This window comes from Topomyia yanbarensis, chromosome 1, assembly GCF_030247195.1.
Source record: "Topomyia yanbarensis strain Yona2022 chromosome 1, ASM3024719v1, whole genome shotgun sequence".
Classification (NCBI taxonomy): domain Eukaryota; kingdom Metazoa; phylum Arthropoda; class Insecta; order Diptera; family Culicidae; genus Topomyia; species Topomyia yanbarensis.
Genome location: NC_080670.1, coordinates 177,169,020 through 177,183,753, shown reverse-complemented (window position 1 = coordinate 177,183,753; position 14,734 = coordinate 177,169,020). Strand labels below are relative to the sequence as shown.

Genomic DNA, 14,734 nt, shown 5'->3' with positions numbered 1-14,734 from the left:
ATTTTTCTTTGATATATAAACGAAATTGTTGTAATCACTATTGTGATTGAGAAGATATACAGTTGCTTGAGTTGCTGTACAACATTGGAATTCGTGGCAGAGCATATCGATGGGTTCTGGTCAAATTAATTTAAAATTTTGAATATAGGAGTGTGAAAGCATTGCACGCATCCAAAAGATACGTGAACGTATTCATACGAGGCTTATTGTATATGATAGCGATCTTTGAATGTACGTGGCGTTCTTAAAATGGATCATTGGATGTACTGTACGGCTATCACCTGCCGTCGCCAGAGCTAATAAGCTTCACAGCTGGTTTCAATTGCGTTTTGTTACTAACGATATCCCCTCAACCAATCCAGTGATCTATCTGAATATTTCAGGATTGTTCCATAAAATCCAGTTCCTGAACGAAAAAAAAAATATTTGAATGAAAATTGTACTTTTTTATGCTCAAATATTTCCAAATATATTTAATAAGCTTTTTGGGATATTACTGTCCACGCTATCTAAAAATCAGGAAAATCAGCGTCCGATCACCATTCGTATCGGCCGATTACAATGGTATCTTAATCCGGAAGTTGTTTAAGAAAAGAAACTGAAAAGCTGCATCTGACACAAAATTTATTTTTTGGGCTAATCAACATCCCGTAGCTTACTTTTGCAAAGCTCTGTGCACAAAAAAAGTTCGCTGACCGAGACTTTCGTTTTCCCGGGATTCCCAAGTCCAGTTGCAATTTACTTCCTGGAGGACTGTAATCTCCACCTTCACTTTCTCGTCACGGAGACGACAGTACAAGGCTAGATGGATGGAAAAGAAACTGACGATAGGTCAGACGCGGCGTTTATTAGAAACGGAAAAGCAAAAATCACATCAGGAGAATACACCCACGACTCGAAGCGTGAGGTAAAACAATTGGGCGTGATATTTGATGACCGACTGAATGCTATAAGTCACGTCGATTACGCCTGTGAGAATGCGGAAATTCGGCGATAAGCAGTAGCAAGAGGAGGCTGCTCACGAGCGCATCAGTGCCAATTCTCCGGTACAGCAGTCCAACCTAGTTCCAAACAACGTAACCGTTGAGTAACTTAGATCGATTCTGCTTCAAAAATGGCGAGATGATCGAGCGGGTGGATTAATGGAACAGCGGGTAATCGCACCGTGGATCCACAACCGGGTGCATTAAGTTAGGTCATGTCCAAGATGGAGTTGGGCGAAAGCGAACGTCGGCACCTATTGGTTAACCCGTCAAGTAAGATAGGTCCACTTCCGGGGACTATCCGAATAGATTGTTTGTGACAAAAGTGGTAGCTCACGAGATGGGCATCTGTATCGGGAGAAATTCCGCCACCGGAAAAGTCTCAGTCGGAGTAAGGTAGATTCATCGTTGGGACCAATCCAAGATTAGTGGTGCATTGAGACGGGAGTTTGCAAAAACAGGGGCTATATGACCGCCGCGGAGGATTCGATAAGAACTAAATGGCTCAAGAACGCAGAGGATCTAAACGGTCTAATGTATGCAGAGACTGTACAAGTAAGCACAAGTACAAGAGGAAAGTCGGAAGCTACACGGCTCAAAGGACGAAAAATTTAATGGTTCAAACAAGATTCCCAGTTAACCGTGAAAACTTTGTGAACAAAAAAAAAAGAGCCACCCCACGAAGTAATGCTTTGATGCACTTCTGTGGGAAAAGACAGGAAGGAGAATAAAGAGTGTGTTTAGTGGTTAAGCATGAAAGTACACTCAGGTTTCATTTACGCGGGTTGACCGGTTTTTTACGCGGATTTTCCAATTTACGCGGTTTTTGCAATTAGTCCTTTTGAATGCAAAAGAATTACATAGAAGATTTTTGGAAAGATGAAAGACTCCTAATGGCCCGCACCTCAACAATATGGATATTTGCGGAATGGTCTTGAAGAGTAGGTGCTAGAAATTTTTGTTAGACACTATTTTGAAATCCAAGATGGCGACTTCCGGTTTAGCGCAAATTCTCTACAACCCATGCAATAAGGATATTGTCGGAATGGTCTTGACGAGTAGTTGCTTGAAAATTAAGAAAACTGCCAAAATTCTTCAAAGTTTTTCGCATTTAAAAGGACTTAGAATTTTTTTTTCAGGAAAAAGTCGAAGTTTTTTGCATTCAAAAGGACTAAGAATATTTTTGCAAAAACCGTGTTATTTGCGAAATTCGTGCAAAAAAAGAAAACTTCCAAAAATCTAAAAAGTCTTTTGCTAAGTTTTTTTTACACGAATTCTTGAATTAACGCGGTTTTTTGCGCGGATTTTCAAATTAATGCGGTTTTTATTTATGCGAATTTTCCAATTAACGCGGATTTTTCAATTAACGCGTTTTTTTACGCGGTACGTATCCCCCGCGTAAAAAAACCTGGGTGTATCCCGAAAACACTATTGACGTAAAATCAACCGTTTCAACGTAAACAACCAATCACTATTTGAAATACTATATTTTTCAAAAATTGCCGAATGACGTCGAAAATACACGAGTTTAGCCAATGTTTTTTTTTTTTTTTTTTTCCAATTCGTTTATTTGATAAGGCAGGTTTGCGTTAGCTTAAAGGTGCCAATTTTGTTTTGTTTTACATTTTAAATTACTTAAAACTAGGGGATTACATATTGATTAGCTATACATATACACAAGGGGTAATATAATTTTCGTAAGATTAGGGGGTCATTTAGTTTTTATGGCAATATGGTTTGACATTTTTAGCAATGAGATTATTGGAGCAAATAATGTTTAACTAAGGGGGAAAATTTATACGACTATCTTAAAAGTAGAAATAATTAGAGGGCGTGATTAAATTTTGTAAAGATTCGGAGACATTAATTAGAGTTATTTTATGTGGTAGTAGAGTTGGGCATTTTCAACGAGATCATATAATATAATAGTTAAAACTAGAAAAGGCAAGAAGAGCTAAATGCTTCATGAAGATATTTGGGGGGGGGGGGGGGGAGGGGTGTTACTTCTGTGTATAAGAGTCAGGGGAAGTAGGGTGGACAAACATGGCAGGGGGAGAATATTATTTCAGTTTCAGACTTCGGGAGATCAACGGATGGATTACAGAATCAGGGTGGCCTTCATCAGGAAGAATCATGTACTGGGACGCCGGGTGGTCGTTCTTAAGATGGCAGGGGTTTCTCCAGACGATTTCGTAGTGCGGCTCAGATGTTGATCGGCTACATTTCGAGTTGTGCGTGTGATGTTCGTGCTTTAGGTCCCGTGTTTGTTGGCTCATTTGACAAGGATGTTTTGTGTCGCCTTGGAGTCGCATCAAACCATCGTGGGTGTATGGTACAGGTGGAAGAGAGCGTTTCTGAGAATGATAAGGAAAAAGGGGCAGTTAAAGTTGAATATTGATGGTTTTTATGAAGGTGTATATAAGGGACATATAGAGGACATCGCGGCTTGCCAACACATCTCGAACCGGGACGTTGGGTGGTCTTCCTCGGGCCCGGAGGGTGTCCATAAGCCGAGACCTGGCGGAACTGTACTCGGTACACGCCCAGACTATGTGCTCTATATCGTGATAACCGTCGCCACAAGCGCAGATACCACTCTCCACGAGCCCAATACGTCGGAGATGTGCATCCAGCGTGTAATGGTTCGCCATGAGTCGAGACATCACACGAATGAAGTCACGACCCACATCCATCCCCTTGAACCAAGGTTTCGTCGATACCTTAGGGACTATCGAATGTAGCCACCTTCCTAGCTCCCCATTGCTCCACGAGGTTTGCCAACTTTCGAGGGTTCTCTGATGAGTAATACTGAAAAATTCGTGGAAGCAAATTGGTCTTTCAAAAACGTCACCTTCAATGGCACCCACCTTAGCTAAGGAGTCCGCCTTCTCATTGCCCGGAATGGAGCAATGAGAAGGGACCCACACCAAGGTAATCTGGAAAGATTTGTCAGATAAAGCACTCAGTAGCTCCCGTATTTTCCCCAAAAAATACGAGGAATGCTTTCCATGTTTCATCGAGCGAATAGCGTCAATAGAACTCAGGCTGTCCGAGACGATGAAGTAATGGTCTGCGGGTAATGTGTCAATGACTCCAAGGGTATACTGAATAGCAGCTAGTTCTGCGGCGTAAACTGAAGCAGGGTCACTGAGTTTGTAGGAGGCGGTGAACTTTTGATTGAAAATACCGAAGCCAGTGGACCCTTCGAGGTTTGATCCGTCAGTATAAAACATCTTAGAACAGTCGACTTCTCGGAATTTATTATAAAAAATATTTGGAACCACTTGTGGGCGTATGTGGTCCGGAATTCCACTAATCTCATCTTTCATGGATGTGTCGAAGAAAACAGTAGATTCAGAAGTATTTATGAAATGGACACGGTTGGGATTGTAAGAAGAAGGATTAATATTTTGCGCCATGTAGTCAAAGTACAGGGACATAAAACGGGTCTGAGAATTGAGCTCAACAAGCCTTTCGAAATTTTTAATCACCAACGGGTTCAAGATATCGCATCGAATGAGCAATCGATATGAGAGTTCCCAAAATCGATTTTTCAACGGGAGAACGCCCGACAGGACTTCGAGACTCATCGTATGGGTCGACTGCATGCACCCTAAGGCGATACGCAAACAACGATACTGAATTCTTTCGAGTTTGATGAAATGTATGTTCGCGGCGGATCGAAAGCAGAAGCATCCGTATTCCAGTACCGACAGTATCGTTGTTTGATACAACCTAATTAGGTCTCCTGGGTGGGCACCCCACCACGTTCCGGTTATTGTACGAAGAAAGTTGATCCTTTGTTGGCATTTCTGTTTCAGATACCGAATATGGCATCCCCAAGTACCTTTCGAGTCGAACCAGACCCCTAGATATTTTACTGTGAAGACCTGAGCTATAGTTTGACCCATTAATAGAAGCTGTAGTTGTGCTGGTTCGCGCTTCCTAGAAAATACAACTAGCTCAGTTTTCTCCGTGGAGAATTCGATACCCAGCTTAATAGCCCATGCAGACAAATTGTCCAAGGTATTCTGTAATGGTCCTTGTAGATCGACAGCTTTGGGTCCCGTAACAGACACCACGCCATCGTCTGCAAGTTGTCTTAACGTGCAGGAATTGTCAAGACATTCATCAATGTCGTTGACGTAGAAATTGTATAACAGGGGGCTTAGACATGAGCCCTGGGGAAGGCCCATGTAGCTAAATCGTGATGTCGATAAGTCACCATGCGAAAAATGCATGTGCTTTTCCGACAACAAGTTTAGTAAAAAGTTGTTTAAAGTCGCTGAAAGACCATGCTGGTGCAGCTTCTCTGAAAGAATGTTGATAGAAACTGAATCAAAAGCCCCCTTTATATCTAGGAACACTGATGCCATCTGCTCTTTACTAGCATAGGCCATTTGAATTTCGGTTGAGAGCAACGCAAGACAATCGTTCGTCCCTTTGCCTTTGCGAAAGCCAAACTGTGTATCTGACAGTAAGCCATTTGCTTCGACCCAATTGTCGAGGCGGGATAGGATCATTTTCTCGAACAACTTCCGGATACAAGATAGCATTGCGATCGGTCGATACGAATTGTGGTCGGAGGCTGGTTTTCCTGGTTTTTGGATGGCGATGACCTTCACTTGCCTCCAATCGTGTGGGACAATGTTAGCCTCAAGAAACTTATTAAATAAGTTCAACAAGCGTCTCTTGGCAGAGTCTGGCAGATTCTTCAACAAGTTGAATTTGATTCTGTCTGGCCCTGGAGCTTTATTGTTACACGACAAGAGAGCAAGTGAGAACTCCACCATCGAAAAAGGTGTTTCGTTCGCGTTATCGTGACGGGACGCGGCGCGGTAGATCTTCTGTGCCGGGGCGGAATCCGGACAAACCTTCTTGGCGAAATCGAATATCCAACGGTTTGAATATTCCACGCTCTCATTAGTACTGTTTCGATTTCGCATACGTCGGGCTGTTCCCCAAAGAGTGCTCATCGATGTTTCTCTCGTTAATCCGTCGACGAACCGGCGCCAATAACCGCGTTTTTTGGCTTTCATCAAACTCTTCATTCGCTTGTCTAACGTCGCGTACTGTCGAAAACTAGCGGGTAACCCGTCGTTCCGGAAGGTCTTAAACGCGGCGGCCTTCTCCGCGTACACGTCTGAGCACTCTTTGTCCCACCAGGGATTGGGAGAACGTTTTTGTATGTTCGCGCCGGGTACTGGCTTAGTCTGAGCTTGATTCGCGCTGTCGAGAATCAAGCCAGCCAAAAAGCTGTACTCTTCCTCCGGAGGAAGTTCTTGAGTAGATTCGATGTTGTCGGATATCGCGGCAGCATAGCTCTTCCAATCGATATTTCGTGTGAGGTCATACGAAATATTGATTGTTTCCAATGGCCTTGAGCCGTTATTGATTGAGACTACGATCGGCAGATGGTCGCTACCGTGGGGATCAGGGATTACCTTCCACGCGCATTCTAACTTTAGCGAGGTCGAGCAAAGGGATAAATCTAATGCGCTTGGGCGCGCAGGTGGGGGAGGAATCCGTGTCATTTCACCCGTGTTTAGAATTGTCATGTTGAAGTTGTCGCAAATATTGTGAATTAAAGAGGAACGGTTATCATCATAAAGGCAACCCCATTCCGTACCGTGAGAGTTAAAGTCGCCTAAAACTAGTCGCGGTGCAGGCAGGGATTCTATGATGTCATGTAGCCGGCGATGCCCAATCGCGGTGTTGGGGGGAATATATATGGAAGCTATGCAAAGATCTTTGCCTTTGGTTGTTACTTGACAAGCGACAACTTCAATACCTGTTATCGAGGGAAGGTTAATTCTGTAGAAGGAATAGCGCTTTTTGATCCCCAAAAGCACTCCTCCATAGGGGGTGTCTCGATCCAGGCGAATAATATTAAAGTCGTGGAAGTTGAGATCTATGTCGGAAGTTAACCAAGTTTCACATAATGCAAATGCATCGCAACTCAAATTATTTATTAAAATTTTGAAGCAATCGATTTTCGGGATGATACTTCTGCAATTCCACTGTAGAACAGTGATCAAATCCGTGACCTCGTTCGATGAGTTAGCCATCGAAGGATACAATCGCTGAAAGGAGGGGCCATTTAGCAGTCAACTGCTTCAAAAATGTTCTTACTGTAGGGAGAAAAGCTAACATAAGACTTTTAATAGGATCAGTTATATTGAAAGTTTTTATTATCCAGTCCACAATGTCCGAGAGTTTGATAATTCCAGTGCCCCGATTATTCTCGAACTGAAACAGAGGAACACTTGGGATTTTTGATGTTCCGGGAAGTGCTGGGAACTCCTTCTCTGAGTTTAATCCTCCGAGACCAGGAGCTAATTGCTTCGGTTTGGTTGCAACACTTCCAATAGATGTGACTTTCGGAGTCCCGTCAAGGGATACCTTCTGGCCTTTACAACGAACTTTAGGAGAGGAAATGTTCCTCCTCTTCCTATAACTTCTAGGCGCCCTAGTAGATGTTCCCTCTTGTGGGTCATCAGCCTCGCCCTCGTTAGGAGGCAAGTGAGCATAGATGTTTGTTGAGGTTGGTGGTGTAGCTTTCTTTAGCATTTCTGCGAAAGAACGTTCGGATCGTCCCGCAAGGGAACGTTTTAGTTTATCCCCGCGTAGTTTGTACGCGGGACATGCCGAGATATCATGCAGATTCTCTGCACAGTAAGGACACTTCTCAGCATTCCTACTGCACGAATCATCTAGATGATTCTCCCCGCATTTTCCACAGCGGGCCTTATTGCTACAATGGGTGGCTGTGTGACCCAATTGTTTACACTTTGTGCAATTCATGACCCGCGGCACAAACAGACGCACAGGCAGACGAACCTTGTGCAAGAGGACGTAATTTGGCAAAGCGGTACCAGCGAAGGTCAACCGATAAGAGATTGGGGTACGTTTTTGAACCATCCCCCGCAACTACTACTGAGTGCAAACGCTTGCACTCGAGTATTTTCACTGGCTGAAGTATGCGGTCTCTGAAACGGCCAACCCCGTACTGCAGCAGATCCTCGCATGTCAAACTGTCATCGGTGACAACGCCTTCAGACTGTACTTTCACAGCTGGAATATACACGTGATAGTCCTTCGTAAAGTGCTCGCAGCAAGCAATATCGTTTGCCTGCTTTGAGTTAGTCAGCACGACCCTCAGCCTGTCTAAGCGGACCTTTTTTATTTCGATCACAGCCGAGAACCGTTCCGTTAGGTCTTTTGAAATCTGTAATAGATTCAGCGATTTTGTTTTGGGCCGAAAGAAGACCACAAAGGGACCGGTCGAGAGCTCTGGATATTGTTTGGGCCGGGGGAGAGCCTTAGGAGTCGACTCGATCTCCATTTGGCCATCCGGGGAGGAAGCCATCGACACCGTCAATGCACGGGGTCAGCACCCGCGCAGACGGGAAAAAGCCGTAAATGTATCAAAAAGGTGGATTTCACTTATCTGTATACTCGTTTCCCACGACGCACCAGTCCAGCTTAAATAGCTGGTTATTGTTCAATCCTCGCTTTACGAACAAAAGGTTGAGGAATGTGGCCTAACGGTTAACACACGCACAAAAGAATAAAAGTCCAAACCTCGAAGAGGCAGAGAATGGCAAAATAACCTTGAACGCGGATTACTGCACTGTTCTTTTTCCAACAGACCGAAAACAAAACACTTCTATCTCGATCGAGCGATGCGTAGAGACTGAGTTTAGCCAATGTTGTAATATAGAAAGTTGACCATTTTGACAATTCAAACCTTTTCACGGAACATGCCCAATTTGGATGGTACCTAAAAAGTTATAAAATTGAATTGGTTTTAAGGGATTATTCACAAACAACAAGCAATAATGTTGAAGATATTAAAGATGAAGGTTTTTTGTCTTCAGCGAAGTTATTGGCAAAAGCTAACGCTTTGCAGTAGACAAAATTTTAATATATATATATATATATATATATATATATATATATATATATATATATATATATATATATATATATATATATATATATATATATATATATATATATATATATATATATATATATATATATATATATATATATATATATATATATATATATATATATATATATATATATATATATATATATATATATATATATATATATATATATATATATATATATATATATATATATATATATATATATATATATATATATATATATATATATATATATATATATATATATATATATATATATATATATATATATATATATATATATATATATATATATATATATATATATATATATATATATATATACTTGCAAGAAAATTGATTGGACTACTTATTAGCTTGTACGTCACGGGACACATTCTCTGTCGTGCGTTTGAAAAACAGTCCAACGCGAACCAGTTTGCACAATCAAAAGATTATCCTATAGGCACATACAATATCAGCAAGTACACGCAAGTCAGTCTCACATAGACAGACCGTCCCATAAAACATGGGATAAGTATGTGATTATAGGCAGTATAGGTAGGTATTGTACAAACCCAACAACTGATGCCTGATTAGTGCTTACATATGTAGCAGTTTCCTATCTTCTAGCACAAGTGAATCAAGTGCGGCGAAAGAAAAACTGCACTCGTTTCCTAACAAAATCGCATTCCATTGTTTCATTAGTTATCTGATGTAGCCATCCGACTGCAAATATTAGCGGTCTTTATATATCAGCTGGGTAACCATTGTTTGCAAGCAACCGCGAATGTTTACGTCATATAACATACGACTACGGCTAGCGGCTTTGGCCTGTCTCGCTAGAGTAATTCTCTAAACAAACAATCTTTTGCTTGACAAATATCCATGAAGAATCGAGCATCTCCAGCTTCGAGTACAATTCCATATAGTTTCAACTGTTGTTGAGACATTTGCAGTTGTGGAATCTCGTGTAACGCTAAGCAACACAGACTTGACGACCTGCACGGCAGGTGCCAGCCGGTTGCCATGCGAATTCCCAACAATACCCCGTACAATGTGTAGACATCTGTATGACGTATTACTTTACACATTAATTAGTAGGCTACAACCATCTACTGAATTACCACACCCTCCGGAAGGCAATATACATAAACAATTGCCTTTTAAAAACGAACATTAATTTTCGAATGAGATTTACGCTGCAACAAAACCATATAAAGAAATATCATCTACTCACAGTTATCGTCATGATCGGACACGGCCTCGCAGGAAGCGAAGATATCCTCCAGAATGCAGTTCCGCCGGGGCTGTCGGCTTTCCAGCGGTTGTATCTCGTACTCGTGTGCACCGATCTCCGTGATCCGGCCCTGGATGTAACCCTGTTGGGAGTCCCGAGCCCACACCAGCTGGGAGTCCCACATGGTGTCGGTGTGGCCTTGTTCGCGTACTATATGGTACCCGCTGCCTGGGTCGCTGCCCGCGTGCTAGCAGCCACAGTTCGGCCGTTTCGCTACGATGATTCACGGTGACTGCTGTTGTCGTCGGCCTGTAGCAGCAATCTACACGGGAAGGAGAGAATGAAGAGAAAAACGACGCTCGGTTAGATAAGATTATGGTGTTATCTGGGTCGGACGGTTTGGTTTGATATTCTGAAATGTACAGAGATGTTCGGGATTTGTGCAAAGCAAAAAATAATCATTACCTAGTTCTTTGGTGGAATCAGAAAATCGAACATCCCTTGATCAAATTAGTCACCAGTATAGTTTCATACTGACGTGATAATTGAAAGACTTATCAACGCTGCCGGCAGTCCAGAGGTGCAACTTGATAGTGATTGCGAAAATAGCCAGCCCTAGCGAAATGAAGTGATAGAATTTGATGGATTTGACCTTGTATGTATGTGTGTGCGCGCCCGCGATTTTATATCGCGATTGTAGTTCCGTCAACTGTGGCGTCGTGTCAGAATCATTGGAATTATACCTCTGTACGGCTCTGATTCGAGCCGTGTATGTATTGGCTGGAAAAACATCTATTCGGTTCTACAGGGAAATTGCTGCCGATCTTGTATTAATTTTATATTAGTTACAAGTTTCGCCCCAGTTTGATTTTTGCGCTATTTTCCTACATTTTCATTGCAAACTATTTAGAATTGAGTTTCCGAGGATAATTCTTCGAAGACGCACAACGGTTCAAAAATGTGAAAAGCTGGTCAAAAGTAATTATTTCGTGAGTTTTGAATTTAAGCAATGGAGTGTCTTAGAGAATTTCAGTACAAAAAAGTCCCTGCACACTTATTTTTTTCTACCGAATCTCAGCTTTTTTACATCTTTTGCCGAAATCTCAACAGCTGAGATTCAGCAAACATATTTTTTGGCAGAGATCTCAGTAAAAGTGACGTTTGAGTGCTGAGACAAAATATTTCACCGAAAATCAGCAAACTAATCTCACTTTACTGAGATATCAGTTTCTAAATTTGCTGACTTCACAGCTGTAGGGAAATTACCGACCCGCATTGAGTGTGTGCTATTGGTGATGACATATCAATGAATTATCCACCTAGTGGTGAGATCTGAAACTTTTCTGTTTCCAAAAAGTTCATATTCAGGATCGGTGTCTTCGGTAAAATTTTAGAAAATATAAGTCCAAGAGTCTTTGCTGAAAACTCTAGATGAATTCTTCCTCTTTTTCTTCGTAATTGTACCGATTTTAAATATTCTACAACATGATTTAAAACATTAAAACATAAATTTTCTGGATATTATAGTACGCTAGGTCGCGAAATAAAAAAGTTATAATTGATTTATTTGTGTTCTAGGAAGCTTCCATCAATAGATAGAACTGATCTAGATAATTTCAAATTTATCTAGATCAAAACCAAAGAGTAACGATGGTGGTGGTCAGCTATTTTCGTCCGCGTCCCTTATCACCTATTTTTATAAAGTGATTCATAAACAGTGCTATCTTTGAATATGAACCCGCTTAATTGTGCAACTAATATTTTCCGGTCTTATGTTAAAGCAAATAATTAAGCAGTTTTCATTCTATTATATCCAGAATTACACATATTTTGTCGCATGTAATTTTAAATGTTCTTTAATTTGATGGCATTGCAAGGGAAAACGTATCCGCCGGTTTATGCCAATCGACCTGACATTTCATTGGACTGAGCAAATTAATGCCTTTGTCTGCTTAGTGTTCATTTGATCTACTAGGGAACTAATCTACCGGGCATTTAATGCGCGTGGGGAATACGCATGGTTTTGTCTGAGTGAACGGTGACTTTTGAATTATATATGAGTGTTGAGAATTGACAGTTCGTGAGAAGAATGTAAAACCAGTAATCCAGATTTTTGTTACTCTTTACCCCATCCTACTAACAAAAACTCCTTCCGGTGGCAAACGTGCAGATGCAGTGGTAGATATACACGATCTCCTTAACAACGTTTGTTACACTATTCAAACTATAGAACTCTCGAAGCGTGCACATTGAGAATGGATAATTACTCCCAGGCCCCATACGTGCAATTTTGCTTGGTCTGTTCAATCACGGAGTTGCAACTACGAATTGTACGGTCATCATGCTCATCAAATCCAAAAGAGTAAAGATCTAGCTTCATTTTTTTCCGAGATACTTAACCAAACCCATGATACATACTTAGAGCGCAAGAGGCTTTCCTCTTCGCGGTAATTTTCTACAAGCGATATTTTCTACACAGGCTGTGAAATATAGGTGTCTTTGAAAAATATGTCAAAAATGTTACTTGTTACTTTGTTAAAGAAAACGAGGAAAAAAATTTAAAATGATTTATGAACGTAAAAATTGCCATTTTTAATAGTATTTGTGAGGTGTTGCTATACAATGCTATTTACATACATTTTGGAGTATAACTGTTTTCGAAACAAATGAAATTATCAAAACAAACAACACTTCTATCAAAAGATAAAACTTGTCTAGATCAGTTGCATGTAATCCAAATCAAAAGCTAAGTTCTCGCTAAATTTTTCCCGTCATGCTTTACCGAAGACTCTAAACTGACAAAACGTATACCCAGAGCACTAGCGGTTCGTCGAAAGTAATTTCGTACCCCACTGTGTGCCGTCACAATAACCGAATCATGCCCAAACAACGTGTGTGGTGTCGTGATAAACCTCGCTGCAAGTAGTGTAAAAATAACTCTCGAATCATCGCGCTCTGCGCGTCTTATAATTTCACCGCAAACAGTGTCCATTTAATATATTACATTATCACGAGCCCGTTGCTACTGTTTCGATTACACACATGTCGGTCCGTGCCCGCCCCCAATCGATATTTCGCTCGTTAATCCATCAACGAAACGGTGCCAATAACCGCGTCTTTTTGGCTTTCACCAAGCTCTTCATTGCCTTTTCTAACGTCGCGTATTTCCTTAAGCTGGTGGGTGTCCTAGCGTTCGGGAAAGTATTATACGTAGAAGACATTTCCGTGTACACGACAGAGCACTATTTGTCCTACCAAGGGGTTGGAGATCGACCGCGTCTCCACGTTGAGTACTGGTTTAGTCTGAACTTGACTCGCGTACTGTACTCGAGCTTGTACTGTTCCGAAGGAAGGTCTTAAGTTGACTAGATCTATTCAGATATTTCAGTCGTGTATCTTTGCCAGTGGAGGTTTCGTGTGAGGTCATACGAGACATTCGTTGTTTCCAAAGGTCTTGATTGAAGTCATGATAAACAGATGATTATACCCGTAGGGATCAATCCAACTCTAGCGAGATCTGTATCGGAAGTTAGCCAAGTTTCACACAATGTGAATGCATCATATCTCAAACTGTTTAGTAAAATTTTGAAGCAATCGATTTTCGGGAGTATACTTCTGCAATTCCACTGTAGAAGAGTGATCGATTCGGTGAACTCATTCGATGGCTTACACATTGAAGGATACGATTGCTAGAATGACATAGAAGACATTGGGGGTCGACAGGTCAATTGAGAGCAATTGGAGGCGACAGCGGTGATCACGATACTATTGGGAATATGTGATGACATCGTCACAGTTCCTCGATGACGGAGTGGTTAACGCACCCAACTAGAGACTGGGAGATCGCAGGTTCGATTTCTGCTTGAGGACATATCTTTTCTCGGTGTTTCCAATAAAAAGGTGAATTTTCACCGTTTCTTCATTCTCACCGTTCCGGTAATTTTTTCTCTGTCTGTTTTCCAGTGGACACGTTCATAAAAATCCTTAAGAAAGGAAAAAAAACAAAGACTCACGTCAAAAGAAGAATTTTTGATGTTCCTGGAGGTGCTGCGTATTCCTTGCTGGAACTCAAATTTATAAGTACGAGAGCAACTTGCCTCTGCTTTAGGGCAGCACTTTCATTGGTTTTATTCGGTGTAGTTGGCATACCCACAAAGGGGACACATTATGACCCTACGAGGAAATATTTCTTCTCTTCTTGGACGTCTACGGATCAACAAAAATGTGTCCTCTTGATTGATAGGTGTCTTTTAAAAAACATATGGCGAGAAACTCTACAAACACATAAGTTTATCCCCCTATTTGCTGCATCGTTTCGTATTGTCACCAGACGTGACTGTGTGTCCCACATGTTTGCGATTGATACATTTCATTACCAACCGTACAAACAACAGAACAGGTAGACGAACCTTGTCCAGGAGAGCCTAGTTAGGAAGTGAAGACCCAGCGACGGTCACTCGAAACTAGTTTGTTGTAGATTTTTGCTAAATACAATTGCGTACAGTTCAAAATCTTCACCTGTTCAGTTAAGGGTTGCTTGAAGCAGCCAAACCCGGTGACTACACCATCTA

At 41.4% G+C, this 14,734-nt stretch overlaps 1 protein-coding gene across 5 annotated transcripts in view; it reads right to left on the bottom strand.

Moving 5' to 3' along the window:
- LOC131682507 (myosin heavy chain 95F) overlaps positions 1–14,734 on the bottom strand; it is a 117,899-nt gene that overhangs the window by 21,031 nt on the left and 82,134 nt on the right. For all 5 annotated transcript variants that reach the window (XM_058964038.1, XM_058964055.1, XM_058964030.1 and 2 more), the window contains one exon: positions 10,164–10,485. In XM_058964038.1, coding sequence (XP_058820021.1) covers positions 10,164–10,347 — 184 coding nt within the window. In that variant the 5' untranslated portion in view covers positions 10,348–10,485. The remainder of the gene's footprint in view (positions 1–10,163; positions 10,486–14,734) is intronic.